Genomic DNA, 14,489 nt, shown 5'->3' with positions numbered 1-14,489 from the left:
TTGTTGTTCCTCCTATGTGGCCGGAAGTTCCTTCAGCTCCTTGGATCATTTCTCTAGCTCCTCCATCGGGGATCTTGTTCTCAGTTCAATGCTTGGCTGAGAGCATCCCGTTCTGCATTTTTCGTGCACTGGCAGAGCCTCTCAGGAGACAGCTATATCAGGTTCCTGTCAGCAAGCACTTGCTGGCATCCACAATAGTGTCTGGGTTTAGTGACTGTATATAGGATGGATCTCCAGGTGGAGTTTCCTTTCAGGTGTGCATGGCCTTTCCTTCAGTCTCGACTCCACACTTTGTCTCTGTATCTCTTTGTACCCTCCCATGGGTATTTTGTTCCCCTTTCTAAGAAGGACCAAATTCTCCATACTTTGATATTCTTTTTTATTGAGCTTCATGTGGTCTGTGAATTGTAACTTGGGTATTTGAAGCTTCTGGGCTAATATCTACTTATCAGTGAGTGCATACCATGTGTGTTCTTTTGTGATTGGGTTACCTCACTCAGGATGATATTTTCTAGTTCCATCCATTTGCCTAAGAATTTCATGAATTCATTGTTTTTAATAGCTGAGTAGTATTTCATAGTGTAAATATACCACCTTTTCTGTATCCATTCCTCTTTTGAGGGAAATCAGGTTTCTTTCCAACTTCTTCTGGCTATTATAAATAGGGCTGCTACTATTATAGGTAAAGTATTAATATTGTTACATGTTCCAAAATAGCTAATATAATATATCTTAAAAACCAAACATTTTGAATGTGCTAACACATAAGATATTGAATGTCTGTCAATGCAAATATTTACTTAAGTAACCACTCATTTATTTAAAACTCACTTCTTGTACCTTGTATGCCCCATCTATAGTAGAATAAATACATATAGAAACATAGATAACTCTATTTAATTAGACTTAAATAAGCTTCAGATGTAAGGATGACAAATAGGGTCAACTTCTAATTTTTGAGACAAATTCAGATAATTATTCACTAGGTTATATAGTTTTAGATTCAATAAAAATCCCAAATAAATAATTGAATGACTTATAAAAGAGAGTAATGTGATGATTTTATGTTAAAGTATTTGTTGCTAAGCTTGATAACATGAATTCAACCATTAGGACTCCTATAATGGAAAGGGTGGACCAACTCCTAGAGGTTGAAAGCTTGTCCTGTATCTTCTACATGCATATTGTAGCATGTGCATGCCTGCTCCAAGCAAATAAATAAATTAATTCAAATTAATAATTTCAATAATTTAATATCTATATCATTGAATTGACAGTACTGTTTTATTAAGTTTTTAGCATTTGACCATGTCTGCATTCTTCACATGTATAAGCATCTTTGCAAGTGTGATGGTACACATGTTTGTACTGGTGTTCACTTATGTGTATGCTGGAGCATGTAGAAGCCCAAGGTAGACATTGGCAGTTTGTAGAATGCAGAGCTTTGCTAATCCCTTGTCTCTTCTTTCCAAATGCTAAAAATGCAGTCAGACTGCCACACTTACTCAACTTTCAGTGGTGGTGAGATTCCAAATTCCTGACTTTTTCTTTCCTAGCAAGCACTTGTATCCTTTTCCCAAGACCCTGTTTTACTTTTAATAAATGGATCATTACCAACAACATATACATGATTTATTAAATCCTTATGTATGCTCACAATAACAAAATCCAATAAACCATTTCTGTCCATACTACCTGCATCTGCTTCTATTGACCCAAATAAGATGTTTTGGTTGGTTGGTTGGTTGTTTTTTGTTTTGTTTCACTTTTGCTCAGATAAACTGAAATAATGAAAAAAATAAGGATCATCAATTTTATTTTAGTTTCAGTTGTAGACATTTCTTTGTTTCATTTTACATGCTGAGAATAGAATGATGGAGTTCTGAAGATGTCTCCAGTTGAATCAGTATAGAACAAGGAGAATAATAATCTTCCACAGAATGAGAAACTACTCAAGACTAGGCATTTAAAAAGGTCAAAAGCAAATATCTGATTTTAAAAGGCAAAGTGAGAGCATTTCAGAAGGAAAAGTATTTGGTAAGCTTCAATAAATGTTGAGGTCAGTGTAGGGTAATTGAAGAACTCCTAGTCAGGCTGATGAGTATAGAGAGTGCATGTGAATCATAGACAGCAAATAGACAAATTTCCGGTTTCACAGCACATAGACAAACTTCGGTCTCTTGCTGTTGGTCAAACCAATTATCTGAGAAGCACTTACTCTGAGTCTTTATCTTGTAAATTTGATGGCTGTTATCCCTTGCTTCCTTTGACTCAATGGAGGGGCACAAGATCAAACACAATCCCAAGGCAGGGTAATTTCCTTATTAACTCCAAGATAATTCTTGTAATGATTAGTGTTGTCAATTTTAAAGGATCAAGAAAGGATCTTAGAAATGGGCTACTAGCCCATTATTTTGATTATAATGAGTTGGGAAATCCTCTGGGTATATGCCCAGGAGTGGGATAGCAGGATCTTTTGGAAGTGACATGCCCAGTTTTCTGAGGAACCACCAGACTGATTTCCAGAGTGGTTGTACCAATTAGCAACCCCACAGGCAGTGGAGGAGTATTCCTCTTTCTCCACATCCTTGCCAACACCAGCTGTCTCCTGAGTTTTTTTTTTTTATTCAATATATTTTTTATTTACATTTCAAATGATTTCACCTTTCCTAGTCCCCCCACTCCCAGAAAGTCCCATAAGCCACCTTCTCTCCCCCTGTCCTCCCACCCACCCCTTCCCACTTCCCCGTTCTGGTTTTGCTGAATACTGCTTCATTGAGTATTTCCAGAACAAGGGGCCACTCTTCCTTTCTTCTTGTACCTCATTTGATGTGTAGATTATGCTTTGGGTAATCCAGGTTTCTAGGTTAATATCCACTTATTAGTGAGTACATACCATGATTCAACTTTTGGGTCTGGGTTACCTCACTTAGTATGATGTTCTCTAGCTCCATCCATTTGCCTAAGAATTTCATGAATTCATTGTTTCTAATGGCTGAATAGTACTCCATTGTGTAGATATACCACATTTTTTGCATCCACTCTTCTGTTGAGGGATACCTGGGTTCTTTCCAGCATCTGGCAATTATAAAGAGGGCTGCTATGGACATAGTAGAGGATGTATCCTTATTACATGGTGGGGAATCCTCTGGGTATATGCCCAGGAGTGGTATAGCAGGATCTTCTGGAAGTGAGGTGCCCAGTTTTCGGAGGAACCGCCAGACTGATTTCCAGAGTGGTTGTACCAATTTGCAACCCCATCAGCAATGGAGGAGTGTTCCTCTTTCTCCACACCCTCTCCAACACCTGCTATCTCCTGAATTTTTTTTTATTTCTAATGATTTGATATTTTTTCTTTTTTTATTAATTTTTTTATTCGATATACTTTATTTACATTTCAAATGATTTCCCCTTTTCTAGCCCCCCACTCCCCAAAAGTCCCGTAAGCCCCCTTCTCTTCCCCTGTCCTCCCACCCACTCCTTCCCACTTCCCTGTTCTGGTTTTGCCGAATACTGCTTCACTGAATCTTTCCAGAACCAGGGGGCAATCCTCCTTTCTTCTTGTACCTCATTTGATGTGTGGATTATGTTTTGGGTATTCCAGTTTTCTAGGTTAATATCCACTTATTAGTGAGTGCATACCATGATTCACCTTTTGAGTCTGGGTTACCTCACTTAGTATGATGTTCTCCAGCTCCATCCATTTGTCTAAGAATTTCATGAATTCATTGTTTCTAATGGCTGACTAGTACTTCATTGTGTATATGTACCACATTTTTTGCATCCACTCTTCTGTTGAGGGATACCTGGGTTCTTTCCAGCTTCTGAAACTAATAGAAAAGAAACTGGGGAAGACCCTTGAGGACATTGGTACAGGGGGAAAGTTCCTGAACAGAACACCAATAGTGTATGCTCTAAGATCAAGAAATGACAAATGGGACCTCATAAAAGTACAAAAATTTCTGTAAAGCAAAGGACACCATCAAAAGGAAAAATCGGCAACCAACAAATTGGGAAAAGATCTTCACCAACCCTACATCTGATAGAGGGCTAATATCCAATATATACAAAGAACTCAAGAAGCTAGACCCCAGAAAACCAAATAACCCTATTAAAAATGGGGTACAGAGTTAAACAAAGAATTCTCACCTGAAGAACTTCGGATGGCGGAGAAACATCTTAAAAAATGCTCAACTTCACTAGTCATCAGGGAAATGCAAATGCAAATCAAAACAACCCTGAGATTTCACCTTACACAAGTCAGAATGGCTAAGATTAAAAACTCAGGAGACTGATTCCCAGATCATTCCTATGATTACTATCTGGCATCTCTAATAATGCAAGTTTATTATTTTCATCACAATACTACTAGGATTTATAACATTCCCTGCATGACAGTGAGAACAGCGTAGTAAATGATATAATGTAATGGACAGACAAAACATGTTAAGCATAGAGTTTCCATTAACTCATTTAAGTCTGACTGGTATTCATAATTATTTTCCTTTTTATTATTTATAGAAGATCCTGATCAGATAGATTCTTATGCCCAAAGGAAGTTAACACAGGACAAAAACACAATCTAAGTCTAGTATCAATTTACCTGGAGCAAGTAGAAATAAAAGCACTACATTTATAGCTCTGTACTTCCTCTCACTTCTTTATGAGAAGATGCCTGATTAGAAAGGACAATTATTTTAGTATAGGAAGTACGAAGGAGCATTTACAGGGTAATTATAAAAAGGCAAGTAAGAGTAAAATAAGTGGTATGTGAGTGCTGCGTGTGTGTGCACATATGTTTTAAGTTATAGAGTGGGTGAGTCTTGCTATTTGGAAACACAAATTTCTGTCATCTTAGAAGAATACAAGGAGAGATTACTAGGGAATCAAAACTGAACATTACGACATTCCTTTTTATCCTATGTATTTTTTCAACCTTTACTTTTAGAAATATAATTGCTAATTTGAACTTGCTTTACTCTGGAAAAGTTGTTTACATTATGCATTAGAAGGATATTTAAAAGGTAAGGATATATACAACAGTGGAAGGGTTTATACTTTAAATGCAGACAGCTATAAGTATGTGTTTATTCCCTAGCAGAACACACACACACACACACACACACACACACACACACACACACACACTAGAGAGAGAGAGAATGAGAAAAAGTAACCAAGACAGAGTGTCAGAGAGAGCTTAGAGCATTATTAATTATATGCAGTGCCAAGAAGACCAACAACAGATTATTACTCCAATATCCATTGATTTGGCCTCAGTTTGGATGTTATAAAGAGACAAAAATAACAGCAGGAACTGGAGAGGTAGCCACAAAGTCCCACTCCTGAGGAGCTGTTGATGATTGATAGCTACCAGAAGAGGGAACATTAGCATTTTTATATGATATATTTTTTAGTTACATTTCAAATGATTTCCCCTTTCCTGGTTCCCCACTCCCCAAAAGTTCCATAAACCCTCTTCCCTCCCCTGTTCTCCCATCCACCCCTTCCCAATTCCCTGTTCTGGTTTTGCCCTATACTGTTGCACTGAGTCTTTCCAGAACCAGCGGCCACTCCTCTGTTCTTCTTGGACATCATTTGACATGTGGATTATGTCTTGGGTATTCCAAGTTTCTAGGTTAATATACACTTATTAGTGAGTGCATACCATGATGAATCTTTTGAGTCTGGGTTACCTAACATAGTATGATGTTCTCCAGCTCCATCAATTTGTCTTAGAATTTCATTAATTCATTGTTTCTAATGGCTGAATAATACTCCATTGTGTATATATACCATATTTTTGTATCCATTCCTCCGTTGAAGGACATCTGGGTTCTTTCCAGCTTCTGGCTATTATAAATAGGGTTGCTATGAACATAGTGGAGCATGTATCCTTATTACATGCTGGGAAATCCTCTGAGTATATGCCCAGGAGTGGTATAGGTCCTCTGGAAGTGATATGCCCAGTTTTCTGAGGAACTGCCAGAGTGGCTCTTAACATGTCTAATATCCTCCCTTTAATGGCCACATACATGAGAATATATAGAAAACACTTATAGGACTCAATGATTTTTTTTTTAAATTCAGAACACACAAAGTTGTGTTGTAGAGAATGGACAATAAATTTAAGACATGAAAAGGCAGCTGAATATGATCAAAATATAATGCATGACGTTCTATTTATTTGTTTATTTATTTGCTTATTCATTTATTTTAAATTATTTACATTTCAAATGTTACGCCCTTGCCTGGTTTTCCCCTCTCTGGGAAACCCCCAATCCTGTCCCACTTCCCCTGCTTCCATGAGGGTGTTCCTTCACACACCCACCCATTTCCTCCTCCCTTCTCTTGGTTCCCTACACTGGGGCATCTATCAAACCTTTACAGGGCCAAAGGCCTCTCTTCCCGTTGATGTCCAACAAGGCCATCCTCTACTACATATGCAGTCAGAGCCATGTGTACACCTTGGTTTCTGGCTTAGTCCCTGGGAGCTCTGGGGTGGGTCTGGTTAGTTGATATTGTTGCTCTTCCTATGGGGTTGCAAACCCCTGCAGCTTCTTCAGTTTATTCTCTAATTCCTCTATTGGGGACCCTGCACTCAGTAGAGTGGTTGATATTCTAATTCAGTTATCTTTACTTTTAAAAGATTATTTCTAGTTTCTCTGGATATCTAAGTCTCAAGAACATTTTCATATTTGTAGTGATCCCACAACAAATTGACCCAAGACTGAGAGACTAGAATCCCTAGAGACTTATTTGAAATATGATTTACTTAATTTCCATGCTGCCATTCTAAGTGAGAGTTTTTCTTTTGCTTATTCAATGATATAGACAATTGTTGAATTAACCTTATTGTTGTATATTACGTGCTTGTCCCAACTTATAACTTTATATGCTAAAATAATAGTTTACAATTGCTTTATTCTCCTGTATATTTCTTTCTATCTTATTAACAGGAATCAAATACATTATTTGTACAATGTATACAACCTGAAAAGCAATATTGTGTTTAAATTAGTAGTACCTGCTAGAATTTAGAGACTAAAATATCATAGAGGATAAACTGTGGTATTCACTTTTTGTTTGCCTTGGAGCTAGATTTTTTCTCATCAACAGGCAACACTATCTCAGAAGGAATATGATACAGCAAAGCAAGATGTGCACCCTCTTGAGATGACCTACTTTGAGAGACTGATACATGATAATTTACAGGTCTTATCAGACAAAGAATTTCTAGAACCTGGGTTCCTGATACTTGACAGACCCTTCTGAGACACTTCAGTCCTTAATACCTACACAGATCACTCCAAAATATTTGAAAGCACTCTTCTACAGTTGTTACTATATATGATTCTGGAAACTTTACTCCCCCTGATAAATTTGATCGAGAAAGTAAAGAAGTTGGCAACAGTGCTCTTTGTGAATGGAAGTCAAATACCAAAGTTAGCATTTGTTGAGGTTAATTATTCTCAGTACAGATAGTTTGAGGTCGTTTCTGCTTTCCCCTTAAATGACACAGACTATAATTATGCCAGCTTTCAATTATGAAGTTTATATTTTGAAAAGAATCTGACAGTTCCTGTTCAAAATCTAGCTTCAGTCTTTTGTTCAGTTTCTGTAATTGATTATGCACATGGCCTGTATTCATTACTGATAAGCATGTCTTTATCTTTGGGTTTCTTTACATTCATGGGGTAAAACCAATGGATGCTGCTTTGCCAGACATTCATTTCTTGTTAGTGCCAGTTAGAGAAGTGGAAAATACAAGCAAACACTTTAACTCTATCTGCTGAGACTTTGAAAACCTCTCTGTATTTTCATAGACTAAAACCTTTTGATGAGGACATCATTAAAAGCATTTTAAAGACATTGCCATTTGATAAATGTGGAACTGTTGACATCCTATTTTACTGTGAAAATTGTGAAAGTCTGTAACAACAGCAAAAAAAAAAAAAAAATCATGTTACAAAGTAAAATGACCTTATTCCTCTCTTGCTCTCTTGCTGTTTATATTTACTCAATTTCCTGCCCCTGCCAATTTGTACCTCTTAAATCTTTGACAAACATTAATTTTATGCTAAGTCTGTCTGAATTCAGACCTTCACCATATGACTTCCATGGTTAAGGCCTTTTTCTAATGTGTACTCTGACCCAAAATTCGACACAGTATATTAAGAAGAAAACTATTAAAGTATAAAATCTGATTGAAATGCTTCAAGGTACACCATTACTCTTACAAGGAATCTAAACATCATTTTGACATCTCTTAAACTCTAGCACCTTCCTTTGTTTATCTCTTTCCCTTAGATCTTTTGTGCCTTAAATTTGAGATACAACAAAAAACCATTAGTAGTACTTGTAAAACTATACAATATCTTATTTTGCGGCTTTACTTTTCTCTTCATGCCTGAATCTGCATTTGTCTTTCTGTTCTTTGTATAGGCAACTTGCTAAAATTCCACATACATCTCCAATAATTCCTTTTCATGCAATATTATCTGAACAATCCATGTGAATCTCTTATTACTGAATTCCCACATTAGGCTATGAAGTTATGTATATCTTCAACAGGACTGTGACCTCAAATGAACCAGGTTCTCAATACATGAATATATAATGTGTTAGGCCATACTCATAGAACTTAACCCAAGACAGGATTTGGCATGCATGTTATTGATATTGGAAATCATCTTCTGGAAAAAATACATGGGTGAGGGGGAGTGAAGACAAAAATTTGGGGAGCTGAATAAGAAGCAGGAATCCTGTTAATTCTAGGGTTGGCAATTCCTTAAGCTCTTTACTACACAATTATCCTCTTGGGATACGGTCTTTTAACAGTAGGCCATATTCAAAAGGGTACCAATTTTCCTGAAAAGTGACTTTTCTCAATTAAATGTAAATTTCAAAACAGAAACCACTAAGTTGTTAGTATTCAACATTCACAATTTAGCTAGAAACAAGATTCATCAGCGTGGTAAAAGAGAAGGAACCTTAAACATTTATGAGAAAATCATTGCTGACTTTTCTTTAAACCCTGATATTTAGTTTAGATCCAACACAGGACCATATGCATGCCCATCAAGCTCCCCTACCCTACTATTGAGGTACACCACTTTTTAAAGATTTTTTTCTTTATTATTTCCTTTTTTCTTTTTTATATATAGGGTCTAGCTAAGTAATACAGACTGACCTTAAATTCCCTGTATACATCATACTGGTCTTGATCACCTGATTCTCTTGTCTTCACTCTTGTGAATTACAGACATGTGCTACCACACCTGACACTTACATATTCATATTAGGATGCAATATGTGTGAGTTCTATGATTAGATTATTTTTTAGAAGTCAACCTTTAAGCTTGTTACCATGGAAATATTTTGAGCTCTTACATATGTAGGAATAGTGACTTAATTAAAATACTTTTTCTAATCTCATTTGAATATATTGACATTTTCCAGTGTATATAGCTTTTGTTCATGAAATGATACTTCAGTATGAACTCTCTGGAAAACAATTAGTTCTGAGTCCCAATTCTATCACTGCCTTCATCTAACTTCTCAAATTTTAGAGTGGCATAAGAAAGAAATAAGGATATTGCTTTCTTCTTTTATTTTCCAACATAGTTTTTTAGCTCCTAAACTCCCATTGGTTTTAAAGGAATAACTGCCGAGGCATATGGAAGGAGGATATTCTCATGGAATCTTTTCATTGAAGGTTGAACTTCTTAATCAAGGCTTTATAGAAGAAGATTTTATTCTAGAAGAAAGGAAAACAGATCTTTTATTGCTCTCCACAATTACTTGTAATATTTTTTAATCAGAGGATGAAAATTTGAAAGTTTGCCTGCTAACTTACATAACCATAAATATCTAGAAATATTTTTACTGATTTTTACAAATAGAACATATGCTCTGAAATAAAGAAAACCAGAAGAAACTGAATGTATAAATAGTAATTTTGGTCTGTACCAGTAAAATTCTATGTGATCACATGTCCTTTTAATATCTGAGATGTCTTGCTACACAGTGTTAAAATTACTTTGTTATACAATCAAAACATCTCTTAAGGAGATGCTGCTATATACTAGATTGAAATGTCATCATTCCCCTAATTTAGTTTATACTAATTAATGGAAAATGGGTACATGGAAAGAAAAAAAGGAGAAATTCTAACAATTACGCAAACTACCAGAAATATTGAAAGAGAAAACAACTCTTTCATTTATTTCAATATTTATTCAAATATTTTGATAGATCTTAATATGATTATTTTTTACTTGTCACATTTTTTTCTTAGAAGTTACTGATATCTTAAGTATACAGATAATGTTGATGTGTCAGCCATGTTAGAATCTGTTGTTTTATATGTATGTCAAGGAAGGGGATATTAAAGATGATGTTAGCAGATATCTTGGAATATGCCTGCTATCCTAAGATTTGGCAGCTGAAGCAAGGGAATAGCAGCTTAGACATATGGCACGTCCCAGGTCATTATTGCTATATAATGAGAGTTGGTCTGAAAAACAATGGTCTTAAGATTTTCTTTGGGAGATGGTACTTACATCCATTAAAATCTTACCCCTTGGCTTCTTTACTTGCCACCACGATTTCATCCTTTTAATTTCTGCAGTGTTCTCAACAATCACAGCAGTAACTGCTTACCTCTGAATCTGATTGTGAAACTGATTTCAGAGCTTAATTCAATAATTTTATTTCTTCCCATAATGCTTAACTATACCATATTATTTTCTGATGTTATCTATATGGGTCTAGTCAGTGAAAGAAATGGAACTGTAATTTGATGAATTTTTTTATTATAAATTTTCAAATTATAGAGTTATCAAATGTAAAAGGGTATTATAATACTAAAGGGATACACTAATATCAAGAAAATAATATTCTACTTGGGATACTATAACAAAATAGAGTAGGTAGAAATCTTTATGTGATGGTAGCTTATTTCTCCCAGTGCTAGTACCTGGAAACCCGAATATCAATGTACCAAACAATTCAGTTGTAGTGATGATCTTTTTAAAATCTATAAATGGCTACCTTTATTCTGTGTACTTACACAATGAACTCTTTGTGAGTCCCAATGGAAGAAAGAACAAGCTTTCATGTCTCTACATCTAAGGGCACTAATCCTATCAGAAGGAGCCGCAGCCTTCTGACCTAATCTAATTCCAAATACCCATCTCTAAACACTAGCATAGTGTGTTGTTACTGCTTCCATGTATGTAGGGGGAGGGGGTTACATAAACATTCGGTTCACAGCAAAAGAGACCATTAATTAATAGTGGACCAGTTGCCCCTGTCCAAACAAATAAAATGGAAATTCCAAGTAATGGATCCCATTATTTTTCTCTCACCAGAGCAGAGATGCAAACATTATTGAGAAAGCATTGCCATGCTTAACTGAATGTTAGAAGTCAGAGTTTCTGCATAACCAGAATTTGATGGCAACACAAATGCCCACTGGGGTTGTCAGAAGCATTATTTCTAATGTTCCCAGGGGAAATATTCATTAGAAGATGTCTCACCTGAAGAATAGCTTTTTTTTTTTTAAACAAGTTGCTGGGTACCATTCACTTTAGTAGTCCTGGTGAAGCCCTATATGCTGCAAAAATCTGCCAAGTATGCATGCCAGAAGAGCAATTTTTCTCCAGCCCCCTCTACTGACAAAGTTTCAATACAGCAGAAAAAAGAAATGTATTCTTTTTTTTCATTTCTCTTCTCTTTATTTCACTTCTGTGCACATGAACTGAATGTCTTCCCTTTCTTTTAATTCGATATATTTTTATTTACATTTCAAATGATTTCCCCTTTTCTAGACCCCCACTCCCTATTCTTTTAAATGCACATATATTTTATTTTCAGAATTTTATCATTACTGGAAAATTAAATCTTTTTTTTTTTTGCTTTTCTTTTCAGTATTTTTTATTCACTTTATATCCTAATCTCTGCTCCCCCTCCCAGGCACCCCTCCAGTCCAGATGGCCTTGAGAATGAATGGAAATGTGGAACCTGTGCGGGTAGGGAGGTAGGGGGTATCTCAAGAGTGTGCCAGAGTCCTGGGATAGGGAAGGCTCCCAAAGAATCATTGGGGATGACCTTAGCTGCAACTCACAGCATTGGAGATATGGAATCTGAAAACCTAGCTTCCTGTAGATAAGCAGGAACCCCAGTGGAATGACAGAAACACCAACCCACTCACAAAATCTTTGACCCCAACTTTATCCTGTGTAGAACTAATTCAGGGATAAGGGATGGAGCAGAGACTAAGGGAATTGCTAAGCAATAACAGGTCCAAATAGAGAACTATTCCATGGGCAAGCACTAAACCCTGGCACTGTGAATGATACTTTGTTATGCTTGCAGTCATGGCTATCCTCTGAGAGGCACCACCCAGCAGCTGACTCAGACAGATAAGACACCCACATCCAAATATTGCATAGAATTTGCAAACACTTATGGAAGTGTTTTGAGAAAAGACTGAGGGCCCCAAAGAATTCCACAAGAAGACTAATAGAGTCAGTTATCCTGGACCCTTGAAGCTCTAAGAGACCTAACCAAAGAGCATACACATTCTAGATCTAGCCTACTACCTCCCATCCTGCTCCCCACACATGTAGCAGATGTGCAGCTCCCTCTTTTTGTGGATCCCAAACAACTGGGAAAATATTTTGAAGGCCAGCATTTATTTTCACAGAGTAAGCTAAATAGTGTATTTATTTATAACTGATTAACAATGAATAAATAATGAGCTTGGTGATACAAACTAAAACTAAACAAATACAATGTTTACAGCAGAGTAAACTATTTTTGAGGACAAATCTCTGTGTTGTTCATCACTATATATTCTGTGATGTGTCTAAACTATGTGTCTAGAATAAATCTGACTCAATACATTTGTTTTATAAACAGTTAAGTAAATGAATGAGTGTATTGCTAATTCTGTTTCCTAATGATTTTCTTCTCTCTCCTATCTTCATTACTGCAGCTGATGGATGCACTGATTGGTCTGTTGATATCAAGAAGTACCAAGTTTTGGTGGGAGAACCTGTTAGAATCAAGTGTGCACTCTTTTACGGTTATATCAGAACAAACTACTCTCTCGCCCAAAGTGCTGGACTCAGCTTAATGTGGTATAAAAGCTCTGGTCCAGGAGATTTTGAAGAGCCTATCGCCTTTGATGGAAGTAGAATGAGCAAAGAGGAAGACTCCATTTGGTTCAGACCAACATTACTACAGGACAGTGGGCTTTATGCCTGTGTCATCAGGTACTCTTTTAATTAAATTATTATTGAATTGATGAAACTGCACAGTATTTTTCTAATACTTAAAGTTTCCTGCTGTCACATTCAACTACATGTATTGTCTCAATATTTGCATGTGTTGCCACATATTAAATTTTAGAATGTAAATCATAAAAAATGGGATTGGAATTCATATTGAGACATTATTTCAAGCTTATGGAGAAAAGAGATACCATCTGGGTATCTACTTCTGTTGCCAGAAATTACTAAAGATTATGAAATAAAATTTATAGAGGAGATAAAATGTTGCAAATAAAATGTAAGCAAAATCTTGTACAAAAGATGCATAGTTTATTGTTAAATGGGCTGTAACATTTTGTTATTGCCCTTCACAGACAGACAGCAGAGATACCTCTGGTTCATGCACACCTGCAAAGATGCTTTTGGTAATGCTGTGTGTGTGTGTGTGTGGTGCTTGAGTATTCACAGGAAGAAAAGTATTCATTCAATATTAGTGAATATAATAGTTCTGTGCTAGACCAATTTGCTAATGACAATTTTCAATAATATAAAAACTCCCAACTCTCCTTGGGTAAAGATCATAATTAGTAACAAGTGTTTGATATCACCCCTAAGGAAATTAATTGCATATCTATACATCTTTTTGAGACTATAATGAACAGTTTACAGTTTACTTAATAATATGCACCCAAACAGTATCGAATTAACACATTAACAGTTAATAAATTCTGTAAATTGCTTTTGATAAGATTGTCATTTTTACTATGTTAATCTTGCCAATCAAAGAGCATGGGAGATCTTTCCATCTTCTGAGATCTTTGATTTCTTCTTCAGAGACTTGAAGTTCTTGTCATACAGATCTTTCACATGCTTGGTTAGAATTACACCAAGATATTTTATATATTTTATATATTTTATACCCAAAAGATGCTCCAACATATAACAAGGATGTATGCTCCATTATTTTCAGAGCATACTTATTTATAATAGCCAGAAGCTGGAAAGAACCCAGATGTCCTTCAACAGAGGAATGGATACAGAAAATGTACATTTACACAATGGAGTACTACTCTGATATTAAAGCAATGAATTCATGAAATTCTTAGGCAAATGGAGGGAACTAGAAAATATGATCCCGAGTGAGGTGACCTATTCCCAAAAGGAGATACATACTGATAAGTAGATATTAACCCAAAACCTCAGTTTAAA

General features: G+C 35.9%; 1 protein-coding gene across 1 annotated transcript in view; it reads left to right on the top strand.

The window, feature by feature from the left end:
* Positions 1 to 7,176: 7,176 nt before the first annotated feature.
* Il1rapl1 (interleukin 1 receptor accessory protein like 1) overlaps positions 7,177 to 14,489 on the top strand; it is a 671,291-nt gene continuing 663,978 nt past the window's right edge. Inside the window, exons 1-2 of the mRNA XM_052170237.1 lie at positions 7,177 to 7,232; positions 12,999 to 13,283. Coding sequence (XP_052026197.1) covers positions 7,177 to 7,232; positions 12,999 to 13,283 — 341 coding nt within the window. The remainder of the gene's footprint in view (positions 7,233 to 12,998; positions 13,284 to 14,489) is intronic.

The sequence above is a fragment of the Apodemus sylvaticus genome, chromosome X (genome assembly GCF_947179515.1).
Source record: "Apodemus sylvaticus chromosome X, mApoSyl1.1, whole genome shotgun sequence".
Classification (NCBI taxonomy): Eukaryota; Metazoa; Chordata; class Mammalia; order Rodentia; family Muridae; genus Apodemus; species Apodemus sylvaticus.
Note: the sequence above shows the minus strand (reverse complement) of the source record. Positions and strands in the feature narration are given on the sequence as shown.